The 21668-nt window shown below is 46.0% G+C and overlaps 1 protein-coding gene across 5 annotated transcripts in view; it reads left to right on the top strand.

The window, feature by feature from the left end:
* Positions 1–307: 307 nt before the first annotated feature.
* Positions 308–21668, top strand: part of TRAPPC10 (trafficking protein particle complex subunit 10) — a 79060-nt gene continuing 57699 nt past the window's right edge. Inside the window, exons 1-3 of one of the 5 annotated variants that reach the window (XM_079100797.1) lie at positions 402–531; positions 4081–4277; positions 17192–17273. In XM_079100797.1, the coding sequence (XP_078956923.1) occupies positions 4091–4277; positions 17192–17273 (269 nt within the window). In that variant the 5' untranslated portion in view covers positions 402–531; positions 4081–4090. Of the gene's footprint in view, positions 532–4080; positions 4278–6128; positions 6373–6418; positions 6577–17191; positions 17274–21668 lie in introns of those variants that run through there. The other 4 variants (XM_079100798.1, XM_079100796.1, XM_079100799.1 and 1 more) reach the window with 4 other exon arrangements.

Below are 21668 nucleotides of genomic sequence, written 5' to 3'. Positions count from 1 at the left end.
CCTCCCGGGGGCCTTGCGGAGGCCCGGGGCCGCGGGTCTGCGTTGGCGGGAAGGCAGTTACTCTTGTCCCGTCTGTGGCAGTGGTGTTACTTCGTAGCCCCGTGCGACACGCAAGCGGAGCCCGCCGTGGTGGTGATGACGGCGCGAGCTGCGGGCCGCGGGGCGCGGGCGCGCAGGCGAGGCAGGGACGCCCCAGCGGAGCGCCGCGCGCCCCGGGCCCTTTCCGTCGGAGGGCCGGCGGCGGGAAGGCCCGCCCCTTTAAGCCGCGCGCCCCGGAAGTGGTCATGCGGCGGCGCCGAGGCCGGAAGTGGACGCGGCCGGCGGCGGCGGCGGGCGGCGCGGCGGACAGCCGGCTCGGGAGCGGCCTCGGGGCCGGCGGCGCGGCTCGGGCGCGGGCGCGACGGGCCGGCGCGGCCTCGGGGGCCCATGGGGCGCGGGCGGCCGGGCCGGTGAGCCGGACGCCCATGGACGCCCCTGAGGAGCCGCTGCCGCCGGTGATCTACACCATGGAGAACAAGCCCATCGTCACCTGTGAGTGCGCGCGGGCGGGGGGCGCGGCCGGGCGCCGGCCACTCGGGCCCCGCGGCCACCCCGGCCCAGTCGGCCGCGCCCGCCCGGCCCGCCCGGCCCGCCGCTTCCTGGAGGTGTGGCCGGCGGCGGCGCGGCCTCCCGCTCCCGGCGACCTCCGGGCCGCGGAGGGACCGCCACTCTGCCCCTCACGGGCGCGGCCAGGACGCGGGCTAGCGCAGGGCCGGCCGTCCAGCCTTGTGCAGCCTAGCCGGGTGCAGCCCCAGCGGCCCGGCCGGCCAGCGCCTCGTCCCCCGGTGCGGCCCCAGCGGCCCGGCCGACCCCCGTCGCCCCCGGTAGCCCCCTCCCGGACCAGTTCCATGCGGCCCTTCCTGCCCCACGGTGCCCGCAGACCCACTGACCCGGGCCGGGCGGGCCTTTCCAGTGGGTGGGTGGGTCTGCTTGCTCGCCGGCGCAGAGGGAGTGGGAGCACTTGTGGTTCCCGGGGGAGTGTCCGGCAGCCAGGTTGCAGGTGACCAGTGGAGCCCAGCTTTGACAGCTGGTGAGCCGAGTCGTCGGAGCTTCCCACAGCCCCCTGGGCAGGGGCTGGGCACTCCTCAGAGGAGCTCGTAGGCCTGGTGGTCAGAGGAGTTGCTTTGCTTGCCAGGCCACGCTCAGAACAGCTAGACCGCTGTCTGTGTGCATGTGGTTCTTCCCCTGCATTAAATGCACACACAAAGGAAATGTTTTTCTGTTAAAGGAAAAGTTTTCCTTTGATTTTTAAAATATAACGTTAGAAGTAAATACTTTAAAAAACAGTGGGCTTATGGGAAGTGTTGAGATATTGGCTGACATTTTGATGACTTGCTGAGGGATCTTTCAGACTACAAAGTATTAGGATTTTTGACTGTTGACAGTATGTATTTTCTGAATTTTAATGACATTGTGCAGTTAACTTTTTCCAGGTTGTTTTCTATGCTTTGGAAAGAAGCAAAAGCACTCCTTTATGTTGCAGAGCTTGGTACTTAGGCCAGAGCCCACAGTCTGTAGGTCTCCAGCATTTTGCTCTTTCTGCTCTCCTTTCTCTTTATCCCTCCTGATGAATGAGCGTGTTGCTTCTAAGCTCTTCTTGTTGAATCCCTGAGGAATTGTATAAAGTTTACGTTGGCTGTTTCATCTTTACATAATGGGCTTTCTTAGAGAGGTGAACTCTCTGATTTAAAGTTGGGAGTCTTGCATAGTTCTGCAGTAACTTTTCTCCCCACAGAATGTTAACCGAAGGTCTTCGTGGACTCTGCATGTTTGGTCAGAGTGGATAGATGTGTCAGAACTGGTCTGGAGGCCCTGCCACTCCTAGGTGTTTCCCAGTTCCTCAGAGAAGATGAGCGTTGCTCAGTTCATGTTCAGTTTCAGTGTTTTCCAAATCATGAAAAGTGTTCTCCTGCAGTGCTGCACACAGTGTGGATGCTGGATAAGTATTTATTGCCGGTGGGGCATCCACATACCTGATTGTATTTCCTTCCCTTAGCTTGGGAAGAATTTCCACAGGCAGTGTGTAAATACTCTCCTTGGAGAGCGCTCTTACTCTACTCTATTGGTCTCCGCCAGGTCTGAGGGCTAGAATTTGTTTTTCTGTAGTGAGTGTTTGAGAGAAGTTAAATGGTTAGTTTTGTACAGGCATGTGTGACAGGCAGCTGGGGGTGCAGTTTCCTTTCCTTCAGCTTATTGGGATGTGCTGTACTGAAACTTTCTATGTGCGAAGTAGCAGAATGGGAGAGTGTTGTACTGATAGAATTGCTGTCTCAGAAGGGACATCTTTCATTCATTGGAATCTCAGAAAAGAAAGTGGTTTCAGTAAACTTTCAGAGAAAGTTAATTTGGAAAGTAAAACAGATCTCCGTGAAAGTAAAGTTTTAATTAGTTTGTTTTTGGTACCAGAGATTAAATTCAGGTGCACTTAACCACTGAGCCATGTACCCAGCCCTTTTAAAAGTTTTTGTATTTGTAAGGCAGTGTCTCACCAGTTTGCTTAGTGCCTTGCAATCCTCCTGCCTCAGCCTTCCAAGTTTCTGGGACTATAGGAGTGTACCACTGCACCTGGCAGTGAAGTTTTTTTTAACATTTAGAAAGTCTGACTTAATGGTTCACACTTGAGATTACATTTTTGCAAGCCTGAGCTGGAACTCTAGTAAGCGTTTGTCCTGTTTTCACTTCATTTCTTCTTGGTCCTTCTGGCTTTCAGCTGTGCTTGTTTAGGAGTGCAGACAAGGGTAGCAGGGAAGTGCCTGATGAAGTCTACTCGGGCCAGTTCACAGCCATTTTAATATTACGTACGTAGTTCTGTAAGTATGAAGCATTTTGCTTTAAAACATCTATTTACATCTTATTTGCAATGTTCTTACTTCACGTCTCGTTGAATACTTAGCTAATCACTGAACTCTTAATGTGGTCTGTATTTGTTTTAAAATGAAAGCAGTTTATGCTTATTATCATTTTTTCCCCATAGAATTAGAACATTTTACTTTAGTGAAAAGGAATCATGCTTACCTTTTTGAGAAGTATTTGAAAAGTAACTGGTTCAGGTAAATTTAGGAACATAGGGTACCAACATTGTTAGGTAAATACATGGGCATAAGAAGTATGAAAAATCCCCAGACATAGGGGTAAATACAATAAATTGTTACTTGAAAACCTTGCTGAATTATTTTAATACTGTTTTGCATGAAAGTTTTAATAGATTTTAATCCATCATTAAAAGATTCTTAACCTTTTGCCTAATGGGCTCTGGTGAAAAGGGACTACCTCGGGAGGGGATCTGCTTTGCTCTAAGACTAGTTAGAGCTTGTAAATACTGAAGAATGCATCTGAAATTTTCTGCAATGGGGTTGGGTGATGAATCACCTAATCATAGCAGTTTGAATACCTATTGTATAATTTATTAATCATGAGGATGCTTAATGAAACCGAACAAATCCAGTTTGTTTCATTTGATCTAAATTTAAATTTTAGCTTAGATTCCCCCACCCCACCCCAACCTCAGGGTCAACTGTATTTCAGAATAAAGACTTAGGTTTCTGACCCAGAACCTGCTAGGAAAGACCTGTTCTTTCTCCAGCCATCTCATTCTGTGGACAAAGTCAATGTCCTTCCATTGATTTGTGACTTTTCTTTGTTCACTGTTTGGCACCGTGCCTAAGATGGCACATGCTGTCAACTTGGAGTTATATAATATCTAAAAAATAATAGTCCTCTCCATCCAGATGATCTTTTTTTGCTGGTTACATCTTACATTGCCTGTTTCCTTTTTCTGAATCTCTGTTTTTGGGGTTCCAGAGATGATGTTCCAAATCTTTCCACTTTGAAAGGGGAAGAAAGGCAGCAGAAATGTAAATCTGTGTACCTGGTTGAAATGTGGGTTTCCCCTGCACATTAGTTAACCTTTTTGCACTTGAACATTGTGATTCTCCTCTAGGTCTGGAGGTGGAGGTGTGGTGTTTGGGATTTAAGCACTGTCACCATTACCAGCAAAGTAACTTTAACTTTTTTTTTCTTAATTGATAAATATACATGTAGGTTTTGGTCCATGTTGAAATCATGCGTTGTTAGCAAACCAGTGATTGAGAAGTGGAGAAGCAGTCCTCCTCCTCCGAATCCTGTGCTGCTCTCTAGTGTGTTTGGAGGCAGGAGTAAAGGCATCACCAGACATGTTCATCTTGCTCTGCAGGTGTGGCGTTCTGCTCAAGGCTGGTTGGAAGCAATTGCGTCTTCAGGTAGTGACCTTGGCCATACTTGATCTCTGCAGACCTCATCTGTGAAATGATAGTTAGGTTGACTGGATTAAAAGACCAAGCATGTGTGAAGCTCTGGGGAGAGTGGCTGGGATATAGTCAGTTCACAGGAAGTCAGCTGCTCAGAAGAGATCCTTGAGGGGTCTGCTCACATGCCTTGGGTGGTCAGTGAGTTTTTCAGGGCACCTTAGGTTAAAGGGATACCTAAGGATTACATTCATTAAGTACTATATCCTAACAGCTGCACTGGAGTTTTTGTACAGGAAAGTTCTTTGACAGTTAATGGGATGAGGTGATTTAGTGTGTGTGATCTCATGGGATACAGGTGGATCTCTGGGGCCCACTCTCATACTGGCTCTCTGCCCATCTGCAGACAGGAGGGTGGGGACCCCAGGTCCCTAATTGCCAGCTTCCTGTTTTTGGCATCCACTGTTCCATCTTTCCTTCTGCTGTCCTATCTCTACCCTAGTCATATCTTGTCTGTGTCTGCTCTTCACGTGAACTGTAAGCCTGTTCACAGTTCTTTGACCTTAGAGAATGTCTGATTTTAAGTCACTGGTAGATGACTTAGAATTGTTCATGAATCCTGTTCTATGCCTCTTATAGCTGACACTCAGTGGCTTGCAAGTGTAATTTATTTTTGAATTAGATCTAAAATCAGGCCATTCCTCCCTGCCTTTGCTGCGGCTCCCCCCAGTCTTTCGCACTTTTATCCTCCCAGGACCACTGTGGTGGCCTCCGAGCTGGCCTCTCTGCTGACCTCCCTGTTCCATCTGCTCTCCTTCCAAGAAGTCACAGCATCTGAGTCCTCTGCTTAGCCCTGCCAGTGGCTCACCTTCTTCTTAGCCTCCACAGGACTGGGATATACCGGGGGTATACCAGTGGTATGCTGGTAGAGCTCTTACCAGCTTTCACAGGGCCCAGGGTTCTATCCCTAGCACAAAGAAGCAAAAACAAAAAACAAAAAGAATAATCTTCAAGGACCCCTTGGATACACAGGCCCCCAACCCCCATTGCTGGCTTCCTGTCTGTGCCTGGGTCCCCCTGCAACCTGCACTGGCCCTCTCTGGCCTTTTGTCATTGTTTCTCTGCCTTCTCTCTCCTGAGTTCCTGGGATATGGTGGCTCCTGCCTGCCCTTTGGTATCTGCTCAGTGTGACCAAACCTTAGGTCTGTGCCGACTACCTCCTACACATCACTTAGATGGGGTCCCATTATTTTGCCCCTTCTTGGCCTGACATCAGTGCTGTTTTTCTCTGTTCATTGTGTCTCCACCCCAACCCCGGCTGGTGTGAGGCTCATGAACCGCAGGGGACATTTGTCTGTTGGCCACTGCTGTACTCTGGCATCTTGCACGGTGCTTGGCACAGGCAGGTGCTGAGTAAATATTTCTTGAGTAAATAAGTTGAGGTGAGTAAGTGAGCATTTCTCCAAGGGAAAACCCTGCTGTATGTCATCAGTAATTCCATAAGACAGAAGCTTTTGTTGCCATGCCATAAAATTATTAAGTACAAACAGAGCTGTGTAGAAAATGCTTGGAGAGTTTGAATCTTGATCTCTTGACTTGTTTTAGGTAAACTGTAAAAACTTAAAAACTTAGCTTTTTGACACAGGCACATTCTCTGGACGTTTTGAAGTGAGGAACACATTAATCCAGTAAAAGAAACAGAGCTAAATGGTGTGCCAGAGAGCAGTTTTTTTTTTTTTTTTTTTTTTTTTCAGTGCTGGGGATTGAACTCAGGGTTCGCGCAACCACCGAACCACATCCCCAGCCCTATTTTTGCATTTTATTTAGAAGACGGGGCTCACTGAGTTGCTTAGTGCCTTGCTGTTGCTGGGGCTGGCTTTGAACTCAACGATCTTTCTGCCTCAGCTTTCCTGAGCTGTTGGGATTACAGGTGTGAGTCACCGCACCTGGCTAGAGAGCAGATTTGAAAGGTCTTGGGAGCTGTGTTTGGATATGCTTTTTTACCTCAAGTCATTAAAATGTAACTGTGTGACCAAACCAAGGCACTCTTGGGTCCCAGGAGGAGCTTCTGATGCGTCATTAAGGAGAGGTCACCTGGTGGGTGGAGGAGGTCTTGGACAAAGATGTACTTACTCTACAAAACTGAACTTATGCGTCATTAAGGAGAGGTCACCTGGTGGGTGGAGGAGGTCTTGGACAAAGATGTACTTACTCTACAAAACTGAACTTGAAACCTTACAAATGTACCAGGAGAACATCAGTGCATCTTTATTATCAAGTATGGAATCTAGAAGTGGAGTTGCTGGATCAAAAGGTGAGATGTTCAACTTGTGAAACTTCCTTCTAAGTGATCCTGTGAAAAACTATACCCAAGTTAGACTCCAGCACACTGGGTAGAATGCATCGTTTTGATTTTTTGCCAGGCTGATGGGTTACTGGGAAAACAAACAACAACTATTTTTTGGTAGGAAAAAAGTCATAGTTTTAACAGCTTTATTGAACTTTAATCTACATACTGTAATTGTACAGTTCTGTTGGTGAGTTTTTAGAGTTCTATAGTCATCATGAGAATTCAGCTTCTCTTATCCCCAAATGTAGATGCCAGCAGTTCATCCCTGCTCCGCCCCAGCTGTGGCCACCCTTGCGTACTCGCTGTGTCTGCAAGTTTATTTTCTAGACATTGTGTTCTGTGTGTAGTCTTTGCATCTGGCTGCTTTCATGCTGCAGTGTTTGGTGCACCCTGTGTACTGCTAGCAGCACTCCTTCTGTTTTTGCTGAAGAGTGTCCTCCTGTGTTCCACAGCTTGGTTGTCTCGTCACCAGTTGATGCCTTGTAAACAATGCTGCCAAGAGTGTTTGCTGGCATGCTTTGTGTGCACCTGTGTTTCCATTTTTCATGGAAGGCTCTTAGGTGAGAATCGCTGTGTCACATGACAAGCTTATGTTTAACTTTTTAGGAAACTATCAGGTACTTTCCAAGGCGGCTATCCTGCTAACGTTCCCACTGCAGTTTCATGAAGATTCTGGTTTTCCCGCACCCTCACTGATACGGTGTCTTTTTGTTGTTGTTGCTGTCATCATCTTCTGAGTATGAAGTAGCATCTGCTTTTAGTTTTAATTTGTGTTTCCCTAAATGCAGTATCTTCTTCAGTGAAATGTTTATTCAAGTCTTTTGCCCATCTTTTAATTGCATTAATTTTTGACTTACAAAAGTTCACTTAATTTTCTGGATATATGTCCTTGTTGTAAGGTGATTTGAAGATATTTTCTCCCAGGTTTTGGTTTGCCCTTTCATTTTTTTTTTAATGGTGTCTTGAGCAAACTATTTAAATTTTTTTTTTTTTTTTGGGTGCTGAGGATTGAACCCAGGGCCTTGTGCTTGCAAGCAAGCACTCTACCGACTGAGCTATCTCCCCAGCCCCTTATTTAAATTTTGATGAAGTCTAATTTCTCTTACGGATTGTACTTTTCGTATCATATATAAAATCTCTTTGGCCAGGATTGGTGATGCCTGTAACCCAATAACTCAGGAGGCTGAGGCAGGAATATTGCAAGTTTGAGACCAGCCTTGACCACTTAGTGAGACCCTCAGCAACTTAGCAAGACCCTGTCTCAAAAAATAAAAAGGGCTGGAGATGTAACTCAGTGGAAAATTACCCCTGGGTTCAGTCTTCAGTGCCCACCTCCAAAAAACAACAACAAAAAAATTAAACTAAAACCAAAACTAAAACAACTCTTTGTCCAGTCCAAGGTTATCATGGTTATATTAGTGTGTATGTGTCTTCTGTCAATGACGCTCTTCTTGCATATTTGTTAGTAGTTTGACACCCTCTGAATTCTGGATTACCCATTCATTTGTGCTTTCCTTAATGTTTATGATATAGCAGAAACATGTGCGGGTGAACCAGAAGGGCACTAGAGAGAGCATGCACGTTCTCCTGTATTTATACTGCTTGTGGCAGTTTGCTAGGGCTGCCATAAAAAAGTACAAGTCGGTGACTTAAACCAGTGGAAATCTACTGCCCGTCGGCCCCATCCCAGAGGTGGACGACTGAAGGCAAGGCGGAAGAAGCCTCTGTACCTCTTGGGGTTCCCAGCAGCCCTTGGTGTCCCTGACCCGTGACCGTGTCACTCCATCTTCTCATGGCCACCTCCTCTCCCTGTTTATTTCACCTTGTGTTTTCTCTTCCTCTTATACTTGTCACTTGTCATCAGATTTAGGACCTAAGACAGTATGCATCTCTATGTAATCTGGGATGATCACCCTGGACTTAATTACATCTCAACAGATCCTTTCTCCAAATAAGGACACGTGGACACAGCTCTGAGGGTGAGGTGCTTTGGGGTTGACTGTTCAACCCCTGCTGCCATGGCGTCCACATCTCCTGCTGAGGGCTCATTGGCTAGCATTCACCAGGTTGTCAGTGTTACTGTTTCTTATGCCTCTGTGAATTTGTCCTTCCCGACCTCTTGACCAAGGGCACATGTTCATGGCTTGGGGCTTTGGCTTCTTCTGGGTGTTTGCCTGGGTGGAAGTTATCTCTTCTTAGGAGGATGCCAACCCCTCTGCACTCTTCTTCCCTTACTTTTTCCCTAGGGAATAGATGCCTTGATCAGCTTTATATGGTGTCACATTATATTTCATTTCTCAATTTATTTTCGGCCTCGTTTGTGAATTTAAAAAATGTGCATAGGGAAATAATGAAGGAAAACTGACTCAGATTTAGACCTTAGTTTCACCTGAGAGCTTTGTATGTTTGGAAATTTTTTTCCTGTTTCGGCTGAGCACAGTTAACATTTAGGTCATTGCATACATTTCAGAGTTCCGAGTTTCAGCAGAGCCTTAGAAACTGATGATAACCCAGTTGGGTGGTAATTTTGACTCTAAAGCTGGAGCACACCATTTGTGGACATTTTAGTTCACCTGGACCAGTCAATGAGCTTCTGAAAAAATAGAGATGATAAAAAAAATAAGCTGTTTTAAACTTCAAGTTTAATGATGGGAGGGCTGTCTGAAGTTATTTTGAAGTCAAAGAACTGAAGGCCAGTTGTGCTGTGGGTGGCGTTGGTTGTCAGTGTTTAGTAGCACCACAAAGGCCAGTTTCAAGATGTTTGGCTCTTCCTCCAGCATGGGCTCACCAAGTGCTCAGGGAAGTCAGACCCCATCTGTCCTCACAGCGTAGGGAGGTCTATCCCTAAAACTAACCCTCAGAGAGAGCCTTTTCCACAGAGTTAAATAAAATAGAAAACGTCACTTTTAAAATTTCTTTGAGCATTCTAAGAACTCAGTCATACACTAGAAATTTTTAGTCATCTTACTCATTCCAAAGTGCAGGTTGGAGTCTGAAAACTTGCCATTACTCCTGCTATAGGTTGTCCTGTCCTGTGGGGTCCTGGGTTGTCTGGTGTGTCACGTGAGTGCTGAGGTGTTTTCACCACCGGAAATTGTACTGAGCCCCTGTTCCACGCCAGGCACTATTGTGGGTGCTTGGTGGGGCTTCACCTGTGAGTAAAGGTCCAACCGTCATAGAGCTCTCCTAGCAGGAGGGAGACGGGTGGTGCCTCCTGAGCTAGGGGATAGCGCCAAGGAACACAAGAAGAAGACTAGAATGAGGGCGATGGGTTAGAACGTTTTCACACTTTCTGTTGTTGAACGAGCAGTCTGTCCAAGGGGGACAGAGTAGTGTAAGGAGTTTACCTAGCCATATCCAGGGTGCTGCCTGGTCCCTGCCTCATTCTGTATTATTTTGGAGCAAATCTCAGGACATGATATAAACGTATACGATAAATGTATGTGCTGGGTCCCTAGATGTTGTGTCCCCTCCCAATCCTGTGTGAAGATCCTAGCTCCCACTGTGATGGTACTTAGGAGGTGGTATCTTTGGGAAGTAATTAGGGTCAGATTAGGCTAGAGGGTGGGAGCCCTTCACGGTAGGATTGGTGGCCTTAAAAGAAGAGGAAGAGAAGTCCTGAGTCTCCCCCCCTACGCCCAGGAGAGACTCGGTGAGGATGCTGTGAGAAGGTGGTCATCTGCAAGCCAGGGGCAGGCCTCACCAGGGCAGGGACTTTTCTGTTGTTGAACCCACCTGCCTATGACATTTTGTTATGAGAATTGAGCTTAGTACGTGTCTAAAAAGGTAAGTAAAGATAGAACTACCAACCTTTATCATACCTAAAATAATTTCTTAATATGAAATATTCAGTGTCTAAATGACCCATCTGTTCATATTAGTGTTCAGATACAGTTTTTAAGTCAATCAGTTCTCTTGCTCCTTCCTGTGGCTTGCCATGGCTGTGCTATAGCCCAGCTTGTCTCAGGCTGCCCTGCTGCTGCTAGGTTTCTTTTGGTTCTGCAGCACTGTTCAGTGGTGGTGTGTCTTCCCTCAGCAGGTGCATACAGTCTGATTGTTTTTCCACTCTGTGCTTAAATGTTGCCAAATGGTAGTATTGTAATTTTGACATTTCTTTTCACTTAGTGATTGGAATCTTGCTATGGAAAGTGTGTGTGTGTATGTGTGTATGCATGCTTATAATGTTTTCTCACCCAGTAGTGTCATGGTGCTGTATGCCTCACCTTTCCCCTTTATGGGACTTCTCAAAGTGCGTTGGTTCACTAGCACTCTGCAGTGGTGATTGTATGGCTTTTTTTTTTTTTTTTTTTTTTTTTAATTTTTTAAGAAATTTTTAAAAATTTTTTTGTTTTTTAATTTTTTGGACCCAATAACTTTGTTTTGTTTAATTTTTTATGTGATGCGGAGGATCGAACCCAGTGCCTCACACTTATGAGGCAAGCACTCTACCACAGAGCCACATCCCAAGCCCCTAGGTGGCTTTTTTAAAGCATCACAAACATGCTCAGTGTGCTTGAAGCTGTTGTGGTTGCTGCCTCATTGTGTGCACATTGTTGCATCTTTGGCCGGGGGTGGGGGCTCTTCCAAGCTGGGTTCAGAGGCTCTTTCTTCACTGTCTGACATGGCAAGTTGCCCAGCTCACTTTGTATGTTTCCTGCCCAAGTCCACAGTCCACTGATTGTGCAAGGAACCCTGGTTCCTTTTAGGGAAAAGTGGTATTTTCAATTAAAATCTAAGACTGGGGTTTTAATTAACTTCTCTGCCTTCTATATTTTCTTGTGCACTGAAAAATCTCAATTCTTGAGGGACTTGGGGTGAGTGGAGGTTCTCAAGCTGGAGCTGTGCTGGAATCCTCTGGAGAACTTGTTAGATGCCTGGAGTTCTGCATGAGCAAGGCTGGGCAGGGCCTGACCAGTTTGTGACCAAAGCCAGATATTGACTGTGCTACAGCTGCAGGGGATCTGCATCCAGCCACCGCATGGAGTGTTGCACTCGAGTGCCTTGTCCAGTGTTGCACTGCTGGATGGTAGCACTGACTGCCCACAACAGTAGGACTTGGGTACCCAGGTTTGACATTGACTTAGCAGTTCTCTGTGGCATTGAGAAGTGTGACACTAGGGATGAATGGTCAGATTACTGTGATTTGAAAGCCACTGTCTTGGTTCCTCTCTGCATGGCCATATTGACAAGTATATAGGTTTAAGTTAATTTGTTTTATTTTTCCTGATTTTTTTCGGAAAACTTTTTAAAAATTAAATTTTGTTTTATAATTATATAGAATATTTACTTCCAAAATCAAGTCTACGAAATGAGGTATTGTTAGAGAAATCTGGTCATACCTTCCATATCAGTAGGTCTGGCCTCCCTGAATTCAACCAACTATGGATTGGAAACATTAAGAAAAAAAAAATTGCATCCGTAACAGCATGTACAGACTTTTTCTTGCCATTGTTCTCTATACAATACAGGACAACTGTTGACAGAGCAGTCACATTGTGTCAGGTGTAAGTCAGGGCGTGACACTTTTGGGAGGTGCCCTCAGCTTCTGTGCAAGTACAGCACCATTTTGTAGGAGGGACTTGAGTGACCAGGCTCGTCTGTGTGCTGGGCTCCTGGAACCAGTCTCTGGTATGTGGTGAGGGAGGCTGCGTGCTGTGTCCTCTTCACCCCAGCACCTCTCTTACCTAGGTATTCCATCACTGTTTCTTATGGTTCATCCTTGCAGCTAGAACAATCGGAAACATGAGCAGACTTAATTGTGCTTCCCCCTCAGGACGCACCTGCCCCTGCCTGTCTGCGCCCCTTGCTTTCTTTCCTCAGCGTGTCCAGGGTTGCGCTGTGCGCTGGTGGCGTGTGGAGGACTTTCTCACTCCTTTTCACAGTCGTGTAGTGCGCGTCTGTGGTTGGTACTGCTTGCTAGTCCCCGTTGGTGAACTTGAGTTGTTTTTTATTTGGCTGTTTTAAATGCCCCGAGTCATACAACCTGTGCTGGCAGCTGCCTTCCAGCATGCCTTGGGATAGAGCCCGACAAGAGGGTTTGGTCTGTGGTAAACGTTCAGATTATTTTGCTGAACTTGCCAAATTCCCCTTTTTAATGGCTGCCTTGTTAGGAAACTGCAAGGAGGCAAAGGGAAATTTGGGAAAGTGGTTTGAAAATGTGTCTGTCCATAGCCCAAAGTGGGGCATCGCTGGGACAGGCAAGGCTTCTTCAGTGGCAGAACTCCTACCAGCTGCTACAATACTCCTGTTTTCTTTTGTGTGAATACATGTAAACTGTTAAATACTGATTCTTCAGTGTTCTTCTGTTCAGATACATTATCCAATCTTTTTCTTTTGAAAATTTTCAATTTTAAGTGAAGTCCCCTATACCTAAATAAATTAATAAATAAATAAGGACTTTGGATTTTGGTACTTTATATCTTTTTTGTCCTGGGGATTGAACTCAAGTCCCAGCCACATCCCCAACCCTATTTTGTATTTTATTTAGAGACAGGGTCTCACTGAGTAGCTTAGTACCTCGCTTTTGCTGAGGCTGGCTTTGAACTTGAGATCCTCCTGTTTCAGCCTCCTGAGCCACTGGGATTACGAGCATGTGCCACTGCATCTGACTGGTACTTTATATCTTTGTCTAGTCTTTATGTGTCTGTTGTAGTTCCTTTTCTGCAGATCCCCATAGCATGAACAGGTACTGAACTGTGTTCTCTTTTCGATCACCCCTGCTGAAGGGTTGATTGTTACACAGACAGGGAGCTGGGAGAGAAGAGCAGAGGGAGGAAGAGAGAAGACAGTGTGTGCGTGTGTCTGCAGAGCTGAGGATCTGGAGGAGGACCTGCTGGAAGGCCAGGTGGGGTGGGCCTAACTAACCAGTGACAGCAGGGCAGATTCACCTGTGTGATGTAACACCATGGCATCTCAGCAGATGCGAGGCTGGGATCCGCAACAGCAGGTAGCCAAGGGAAGAAGGTCCCCATCTCACTGGCTGTGAATGGCTTCTTAAACTTGATGTTCTTTAAACAGTGCAGGGCTGACGCTTTTCTTCTCCCATATGAGCCTTCAAGTGAAGGGGGGCAGTGTCCGTGCAAGAAATAAGGGTGACTCAGCCTTGCTTTCTGCTTATGGAATCTGTATCCTTTTTTCAGTTGTTTTTCTTTGCTCCCCACCTTCCCCAAATATGAAAGCCCTTCATGCACATAGTTCAGGAGGATACTGGTGTGGGGGTTCCCTGCTCCACAGTTTAGGCACTTGACGTAAGTTTTCCCCATGAAAGAACTCCTTGGTTTGAAAGATTAATTTTCATGATGGCATTGACATTAGACATGAATTATAGCAAATCCACTACACACTATTGAGCAGGCTGAGACAACTTCCTAGTTAGTGACTTTGGAGGGTTTTTTTTTTTTTTTTTTTTCATATGAAACTATCTTCCCAAAAATTGATGTGGAGCAGTTAATGGGTGTGTGGTTTCTGGGCAAGCACGCTTGGCCTTGAAGACATGTCCTCCATAACAGTTTCTAAATTCAAGATCGTGCCTCAACTGGACTGCAGCTTGCTTTCAACAGCATGCTTGAAGAGTAGCTGTTTCTGCAGAGTTTTCTATTTAACATGTTAGATAGATCATGTATTTCCTTTGGCTTTTTGTTCTTGGAGGAGCTTTACTGGTAGGTCCTAGCTCTGGTCCCACCACCACACTGCCTTTTAAAACCTCCGAGTTCCAAACAGGTGCTTACCAACTCCTGGCCAAGAGCCTCCAGATGTGGAACACTTGCTGTTCCTACCTCTGTACAGGTTCTGTTGTAGACTAGCTGTAGCCTACCCTTTCTTTACTATGGGGCCAGCTTGTGAGGGTTGTCAGAGGGAGTTCATCTTTGACTCTGCATGCATGTTCCTTGTGTCTTTATGTGACACTGCATTGCAGGGACTGTGTGTGTGTGTGTGTGTGTGTGAGAGAGAGAGAGAGAGAGAGAGAGAGAGAGAGAGAAGAGAGAGCTATGTTATACAGAAAACCAAGTAAAAGAGGAGAAAGCCTCCATGTAGTTGGCTTAGTTTCCACCTAGTGAAGAGTAATACTTTTTAACTTATTTATTGAAGCCTTTTAATGAGGCAATAGAAATTGGCAAAGATAAACTTGAAGCTGACAGAAGATTTTTTTGTTTATGTTTGTTTGGTTTTGTGGTGCTGGCGATTGAACCCATGGCTCCAGCATGATAGGCAAGTGCTCTACCATTGAGCTGCACCCTGGTGCTAAAGATTTTATTACTGTGTTGATTTCTGAGATGACTGCCAAATAAATGAACAAGATGAAAAGTGATAAGTTAAAATATAAAAATTATTTTTATCTCCACAAAAATATAGTAGCAGGAACCCTTTTAAGGACTGCTCTAGGTTACATATGCACATTCACTGTTTACTGTCACTGAGGCCTTGTTGGAGAGCTGTTTTTATTTTCTTCTTTACATCTGATCCCTGAGGTATTAAATTTCCAAGCTCACTGTGGAGAGCAGGCTGTGTCTTCCCTGAGTGACTCCATGGTGTACAGGACAGCAGCTTTCAGGCTGTGTCTTCCCTGAGTGACTCCATGGTATACAGGATGGTGGCTTTCAGGCTGTGCCTGACCCAAGTGACTCCGTGTTATAAAGCAGCAATTTGCCACGTTATTGCATTTTTGAGTACAAGTGCCCAGGTAGAAACTTTAGTACACCTTGTTTGTACAGGTGAACTACCACGTGCCCAGCACAGTCACAAGGCACAAACTGGTCATTGACTTATTCATGTCAATAAGAAATTACCATCTGTGAACTTGTTAAATAGAACCACATGGGCAGGTGGCATATCAAATCATATCAGACACACAAATTTATCAGTTATATGAGGAGGGTGCCCCACACTGGCGTGGCAGACATGGATCATCACGTGGCCACTCTTCAGGATGCCTGTCCCAGGTTTCAGCTCAGCTTGGTTTCCCCTGCAGCCGTGCAGCCCACTTAAGGTGACACCTCAATGCTGCCCTCTGGATCCTTTCCCTGGGAGTTGGGTTCTTTGACCTTCTGGTCACCTGCAGTGATTCTCTGCATCTGTATTAGCTCTTGGCCTTTGCTTTTGGTAAGGTCTTTAAATCCTGTGGCTGTCTTAGCCCTTTCTCAACCTTTCTGGGAACTGTTTATCATCACATGAAGTGTGATGTGTGACTTGAGTGTTATTGATAATAATAGTTAAGATCGGAATGGAATAAAGACCTTGTGACAAGGGTCACCATTATCAAGTGAAGTCAAGAGTACCCGATTCAGTGAAGTGGATAAAATGGGCTTATCTTGTGCATTTGTTTTTATTCAGTAAATTCTGACACTGTGAAAAGACACAGAGATGTCTTGTCTTTTGATGGTGTGGCTAGCTCATGACTCTTAGACAGCTGACCAGTGGTGGAGGGGGACAGGGACTGGGCTGTCAGGTTCCGAGTACAACCCCAACCACTGCTACTCATCTACAGAGAAATGACCTTTCTCGACAGTGGAATGAACTGGACACTTCCCTGTGCTCACATGTGAATACGTGACCAGTGTAACTCCACATCATGTACAACCACAAGACTGGGAAGACATACTCCGTGTACATGTAGTACGTCAGAATATAGTCTACTGTCGTGTATGACTAAAAGGAACAAATAATAAGGAAAAGAAATGGCCTTTCTCTCTTGAGTGACTTGGTATTGCCATATGTTTTTTTAAGTTATTATTTTTTTTTTTTTTGGGTGTTCATGATAGCAAAATAAGCAAATGTGTTAATGGCCCACATCAATTCTAATGACTTCTTTAGATCAGTATAGAAGCAGTTAGGAAAATGGTTTTGCTTGAAGAGGATCCTCTGAGTTTAACAGTTTTAGCATCTATTAAAATGTCATGCCATCATTTCTTGAGAACTAAATGGATTTTTTGGTTCTGATGAAGCTAGGATGAAAGGGCTGAAGGATCAGCTGAGAGTGCAGTGTGCAGCCAGACACTTGGGTTGTAACCATACCTGCCGTGGACTGGCTCTGTGCCCTGACACGGTCACCTCTCCAACCTAGCTTTCCTGGCTGTAGGTTGTGCGTTCCTCCCGGGAGATCCTGGCCAGGACTAGACGAGAGGCTGCCTGGCAGGCGCCTCACATAAAATGTGTACATTTTAGCTCCTACTGACGTTGACTGGAGTTACTTGGAGGAAGAAAATCCGTGTTCACCCCCTAGCGCTTCCCTTTCTGTGTGGAGTTTTCTGGCTTTTCTGCAGTTGAGAAGGCAGTGTCTGGAGGGCACAGGAGTGGGGAGCGGAGCAGCTTCAATGTTCCGCTTCTGATTTCGTGGCCTCTGGCAGGCCTCTCACCTTCCTGGTCCTCCGACTCCTCCTGTGGAAAATCCTGGGCATCTCATGGAGGTGTTGAAGTTAAGTTCAGCTGTATGTGTCAAGTGCTGGGTTTTCTTGAGATTAGTCATTTAAAGGCACAATACAATCTTGTTTTGTGATGTCACCTTACTGAAAAAAAAGCATGTTTTGTCTACATTAACCTACCTAAAAGTACCGTAACTGACTTTCTCTTTATTCCGTTGTAGGTGCTGGAGATCAGAATCTGTTTACCTCTATTTATCCGACACTTTCCCAGCAGCTTCCCAGAGAACCAATGGAATGGAGAAGGTATGGTGTCTGGGTTCTGGCTGCAGCCTGCAGTTTCTGGGCTTTTGTGTGAGCAAGCGAAGCAGTACCAGTTAAAGCCTCTATTGTGAAGTGTGAAGAATGGCAGGCTCCCGCGATCTGCAGGTCTTCCTGTTGAAGGCAGTGGGTGACTGTAGTCTCTGAGGTGCTTGGGCCTTGAGTGTGTGGGGCAAGGACTGTGCTTTCTAACTGCACCCTAGCCCGGGGCGATTCTCAGTGAGAAAGCGGATGATCCTGGTCTCTGTAGGAATGACTTGTGGTGAATCACGCAGGCACAGGCCGCTGGCTGAGGAGACATATGCCCTTATAGCTGCCTGCAGGCAGAAGACACGGCTGTGCACGCCGTACTGGTCGCTGTGCTACCAGAGCCTCTCACCTGGGCACCTGGGCACTGTTCTTAAGGACAAGAAGCTGTATGAAAAGATGTTACTTAGAAATTAGAAGGAAAATAGGAGAGCGACCAGGTCCTCTGTCCCTGTTGCTCTCTGTGTGCACACAGGCAATGGTTGTCTAGGGACTTGTCCAGAGGGAGTCATTGGCTGGGAATTCTTTCTGGTGAGATATTATTGGTGGAAATGTTTGTACTTCTACCTGTCAGTACAGGTAATCTTACTTAACCAGGGTGCATCCTGAGCCTCCTATTGTTCTCTGTGTCCATGTCATTCTGACTCTTTGGGTATTCTTTTTGACCCTTTTTTTTTGTCCTATTAATGTGAAGAGCTCTCTGGGGTGACTTGCCCAGGCCCTCATGCATGTAGTTTGATTTCTGTGTCTGGCGATGGAGTTTTAGTATTAGAAAGCCCTAGTTGCTGCTGTTGCATCAATAGTAGTAGTGCAAAGTGAGAGAGGGTGTCCTTAGAGAAAACTCGTGTCACATGCCAGGAGGCCAGTTACAGAGGGAGAGAATAGTCAGCCAGTGTGGAACTTAGTGCCTAGAGAAGTGGAGTAATTGTGCAGGATTTCAAATAAGCATGTGTTATCGAACACTCAGAAAGATGTAAGAAGAAAAGGGTGTTGGAAAGCAAGATAGAGGTAATGAGGAGAAGGAAACGGAATGGAGAAGCTGCATAGATCGTGTATGTTGTCCGTCTCTGCACTTTCCTGAAGGCCTGCTGAGTGAGCGCCAAGGACTGCAAAAGCAGACACATACAAGGGTGGTGCCTCGGCCCCTTTTGTACTGCTGAGGAACACCACAGGCTGCATCTTTCACAGCAAATAGGAAGTCATTGGTTCATGGTTCTGGAGGCTGGAAAGCCTGATATCAAGAGGTGGCATCTGCTGAGGGCCTTTTACTGCGTGATAATGTAGTGGAAGACATCCTACAGGGAAGATGGAGAGGCGGGGGCCAAACTCTTCTTGTATAAAGAACCCACACCTGCAGTAATGAAACTAGTGCCAGAAAATGGCGCTGTCCATCCCTCAGGCAGAGGCCTCCTGCCCTAATCTCTTGCTAAGGGTCCCACCTCTTAACACTTGCATTGTGGACTAGCAACACATGAACTGTGGTAGACATGTTCAGACCATAGCAGACAGAGAGAGGAGACAATAGCAGCTGAGAAATGTGGACATATCTGTGGGAGAAGGATGAAGATGGGAAGGTTGGGAAAGAAAAGCCAGAACAGTTGAGCCCCAGCCTGTGTTCATAACACATGACCAAGTGCAGAGCTTTGGCAGCAAGGGCGAGGCCCAGGCTGGAAAGTGGGCTGGCGAAGGTGTGGACGAGGAGCACTTAGACCCAGGAGCCCACCCCATCTATGCAGTGAAGCGATGGCTTTTGCCTTGCCGCTACAGGAGTGTGAAGGGCCTTCAGTGGACAGAGAGGCTCCGACCCATGGATGTGAGGCCCTGCAGAAGGCTAAGACCAGGAGGCTGAGTTCCAAACAGGCCGGCCCAGGGCCAAGAGGTCTACAGCCAGACTGTGCTCCTGGGCAAGAAAGTAGAGAGTTTATCTTGGAAAACTAGTGACCTGGGAAAGACTAATGGGGGTACCCATCAAACTCAGGAGTTGTCGGTGAGGTATGTCCACCCGAAACATCAGAATGGGATCTTACTTGGAACGTCTTTGCAGGTGTAAGTAAGGTAAGACTCTTACTGTGACATCATCCTGGGCTAGGGTGGACCCCAAATCCAGCAAGTGTCTTTATAAGAGACAGAAAGGAAGAAGACAGAGATGCATGGAGGTGGGTGGGTGGAGTTAGAGGGATGCATCCACCGGAAATGGGAAGCGGTTGAGAAACCTTCCACTAGTTTTGAATTTCTGGCCTCTTGAAGTGTGAGACGGTAAGCTAAAGTTGTTTGAAGCCCCAGGTCTGTGATAATTTGTTACAGCAGCTCTAGGAAACTCAGACTGAAGGGAGGCAGAGAAGGGCAGGGCAGGTAGCTCTTGTTGTAGGGTGTGTGTGTGTGTGTGGGTGTGTGCACGTGTGTGTGCCAGAAGCTTCTTAATACTGTATGTATTAATACATATAACTTTGATAGAGAAAATAGAAATTGATAAGATCTCAGAAATGAAAGAATTGAAACAAACTTTATCAGATGTACAGAACAGCTGTCTAGCTGAAGGGCAAGTGAGGGAGCTGGAGACTGAACTCAGGAGACCATGGCCAATGCTGAGCAGGCAGGGGAGTGGAGAGGGCAACTGGAACTGGACCCATTCAGTGGGCGAGTCTGGACAGAAGGGAGGGGAGACTGGCAGACTAGTACCAGGAGTGTCCCAGAAGCAGACCAGGATATTATAGTAATCCCCAGATGTCACACAGTTGAAGTAAACACACACATGGAGCCAGTAGACTAGAGAGAAGGAAGGAAGAGCTGAAGTGTAGTCTCTAACTGCATTTAAAATGCAGCGTGAAACCTAGCATTTAAGAGCAGTCTTCTAGGTAGATCAGTGGTACAGAATAGAGAACACGGACACAAACCCAAATAAATACAATTTTCTCATACTAGACAAAGGTGCCAAAAATATGCAATGGAGAAAAGACAGCCTGTTCAACAAATGGTGCTGGGAAAACTGGAAATCCATATGCAACAGAATGAAATTAAACCCCTATCTCTCACCCTGCACAAAACTCAACTCACAATGGATCAAGGACCTCGGAATCAGACCAGAGACCCTGCATCTTATAGAAGAAAAAGTAGGTCCAAATCTTCACCTTATTGGCTTAGGATCAGACTTCCTTAACAGGACTCCCATAGCACAAGAAATAAAAGCAAGAATCAATAACTGGGATCAATTCAAACTAAACAGCTTTCTCTCAGCAAAGGAAACTATCAGCAATGTGAAGAGAGAGCCTACAGAGTGGGAGAATATCTTTGCCACTCATACTTCAGATAGCACACTCATTTCCAGAATACATAAAGAACTCAAGGGGCTGGGGAGATAGCTCAACTGGTAGAGTGCTTGCCTCGTAAGCACAGGGCCCTGAGTTTGATCCCCAGTACCGCAAAAACAAAACAAAACAAAACAAAACAAAAAAAACTCTACATGAAGAATACAAATAACCCAATCAACAAATGGGCTAAGGATATGAACAGATGCTTCACAGAAGATCATCTACAAGCAATCAACAAACATATGAAAAAATGTTTACCATCTTTAGTAATAAGAGAAATGCAAATCAAAACTACACTAAGATTCCATCTCACCCCAATTAGAATGGCGATTATCAAGAATACAAGCAACAATAGGGGTTGGCGAGGATGTGGGGAAAAAGGTACACTCATTGCTGATGGGGCTGCAAATTAGTGCAGCCACTCTGGAAAGCAGTGTGGAGATTCCTTAGAAAACTTGGAATGGAACCACCATTTGACCAGCTATCCCACTCCTTGGCCTATACCCAAAGGACTTAAAATCAGCAAACTACAGAGATACAGCCACATCAATGTTCATAGCTGCTCAATTCACAATAGCCAGACTGTGGAACCAACCTAGATGTCCTTTAATTGATGAAGGGATAAAGAAACTGTGGTGTGTATACACACAAACACACACACACACACACACAATGGAATATTACTCAGCCATAAAGAATAATAAAATTATGGCATTTGCAGGCAAATGGATGAAATTGGAGAATATCATGCTAAGTGAGATAATCTAATCTCAGAAATGCAAAAGACGAATGATCTCACTGATAAGCGGATGATAACACATAATGGGGGGTGGGAGGGGGGCAAAGAATGGAGGAAAGAGGGACTGTATAGAGGGAAAAAGAGGGGTGGGAGGGGTTGGGGGGGAGGAAAAATAACAGAATGAATCAAGCATCATTACCCTTTGTAAATGTATGATTATGCAAATGGTATGCTGTTACTGCATGTACAAACAGAAACAATGTGTATCCCATTTGTTTACAATATAAAAAAAAAAAAAGGCGTCTT

This window comes from Sciurus vulgaris (genome assembly GCF_902686455.1).
Source record: "Sciurus vulgaris genome assembly, chromosome: 10".
Classification (NCBI taxonomy): domain Eukaryota; kingdom Metazoa; phylum Chordata; class Mammalia; order Rodentia; family Sciuridae; genus Sciurus; species Sciurus vulgaris.
The sequence above is the reverse complement of the archived record's forward strand: the minus strand, read 5'-3'. Positions and strand labels throughout refer to the sequence as shown.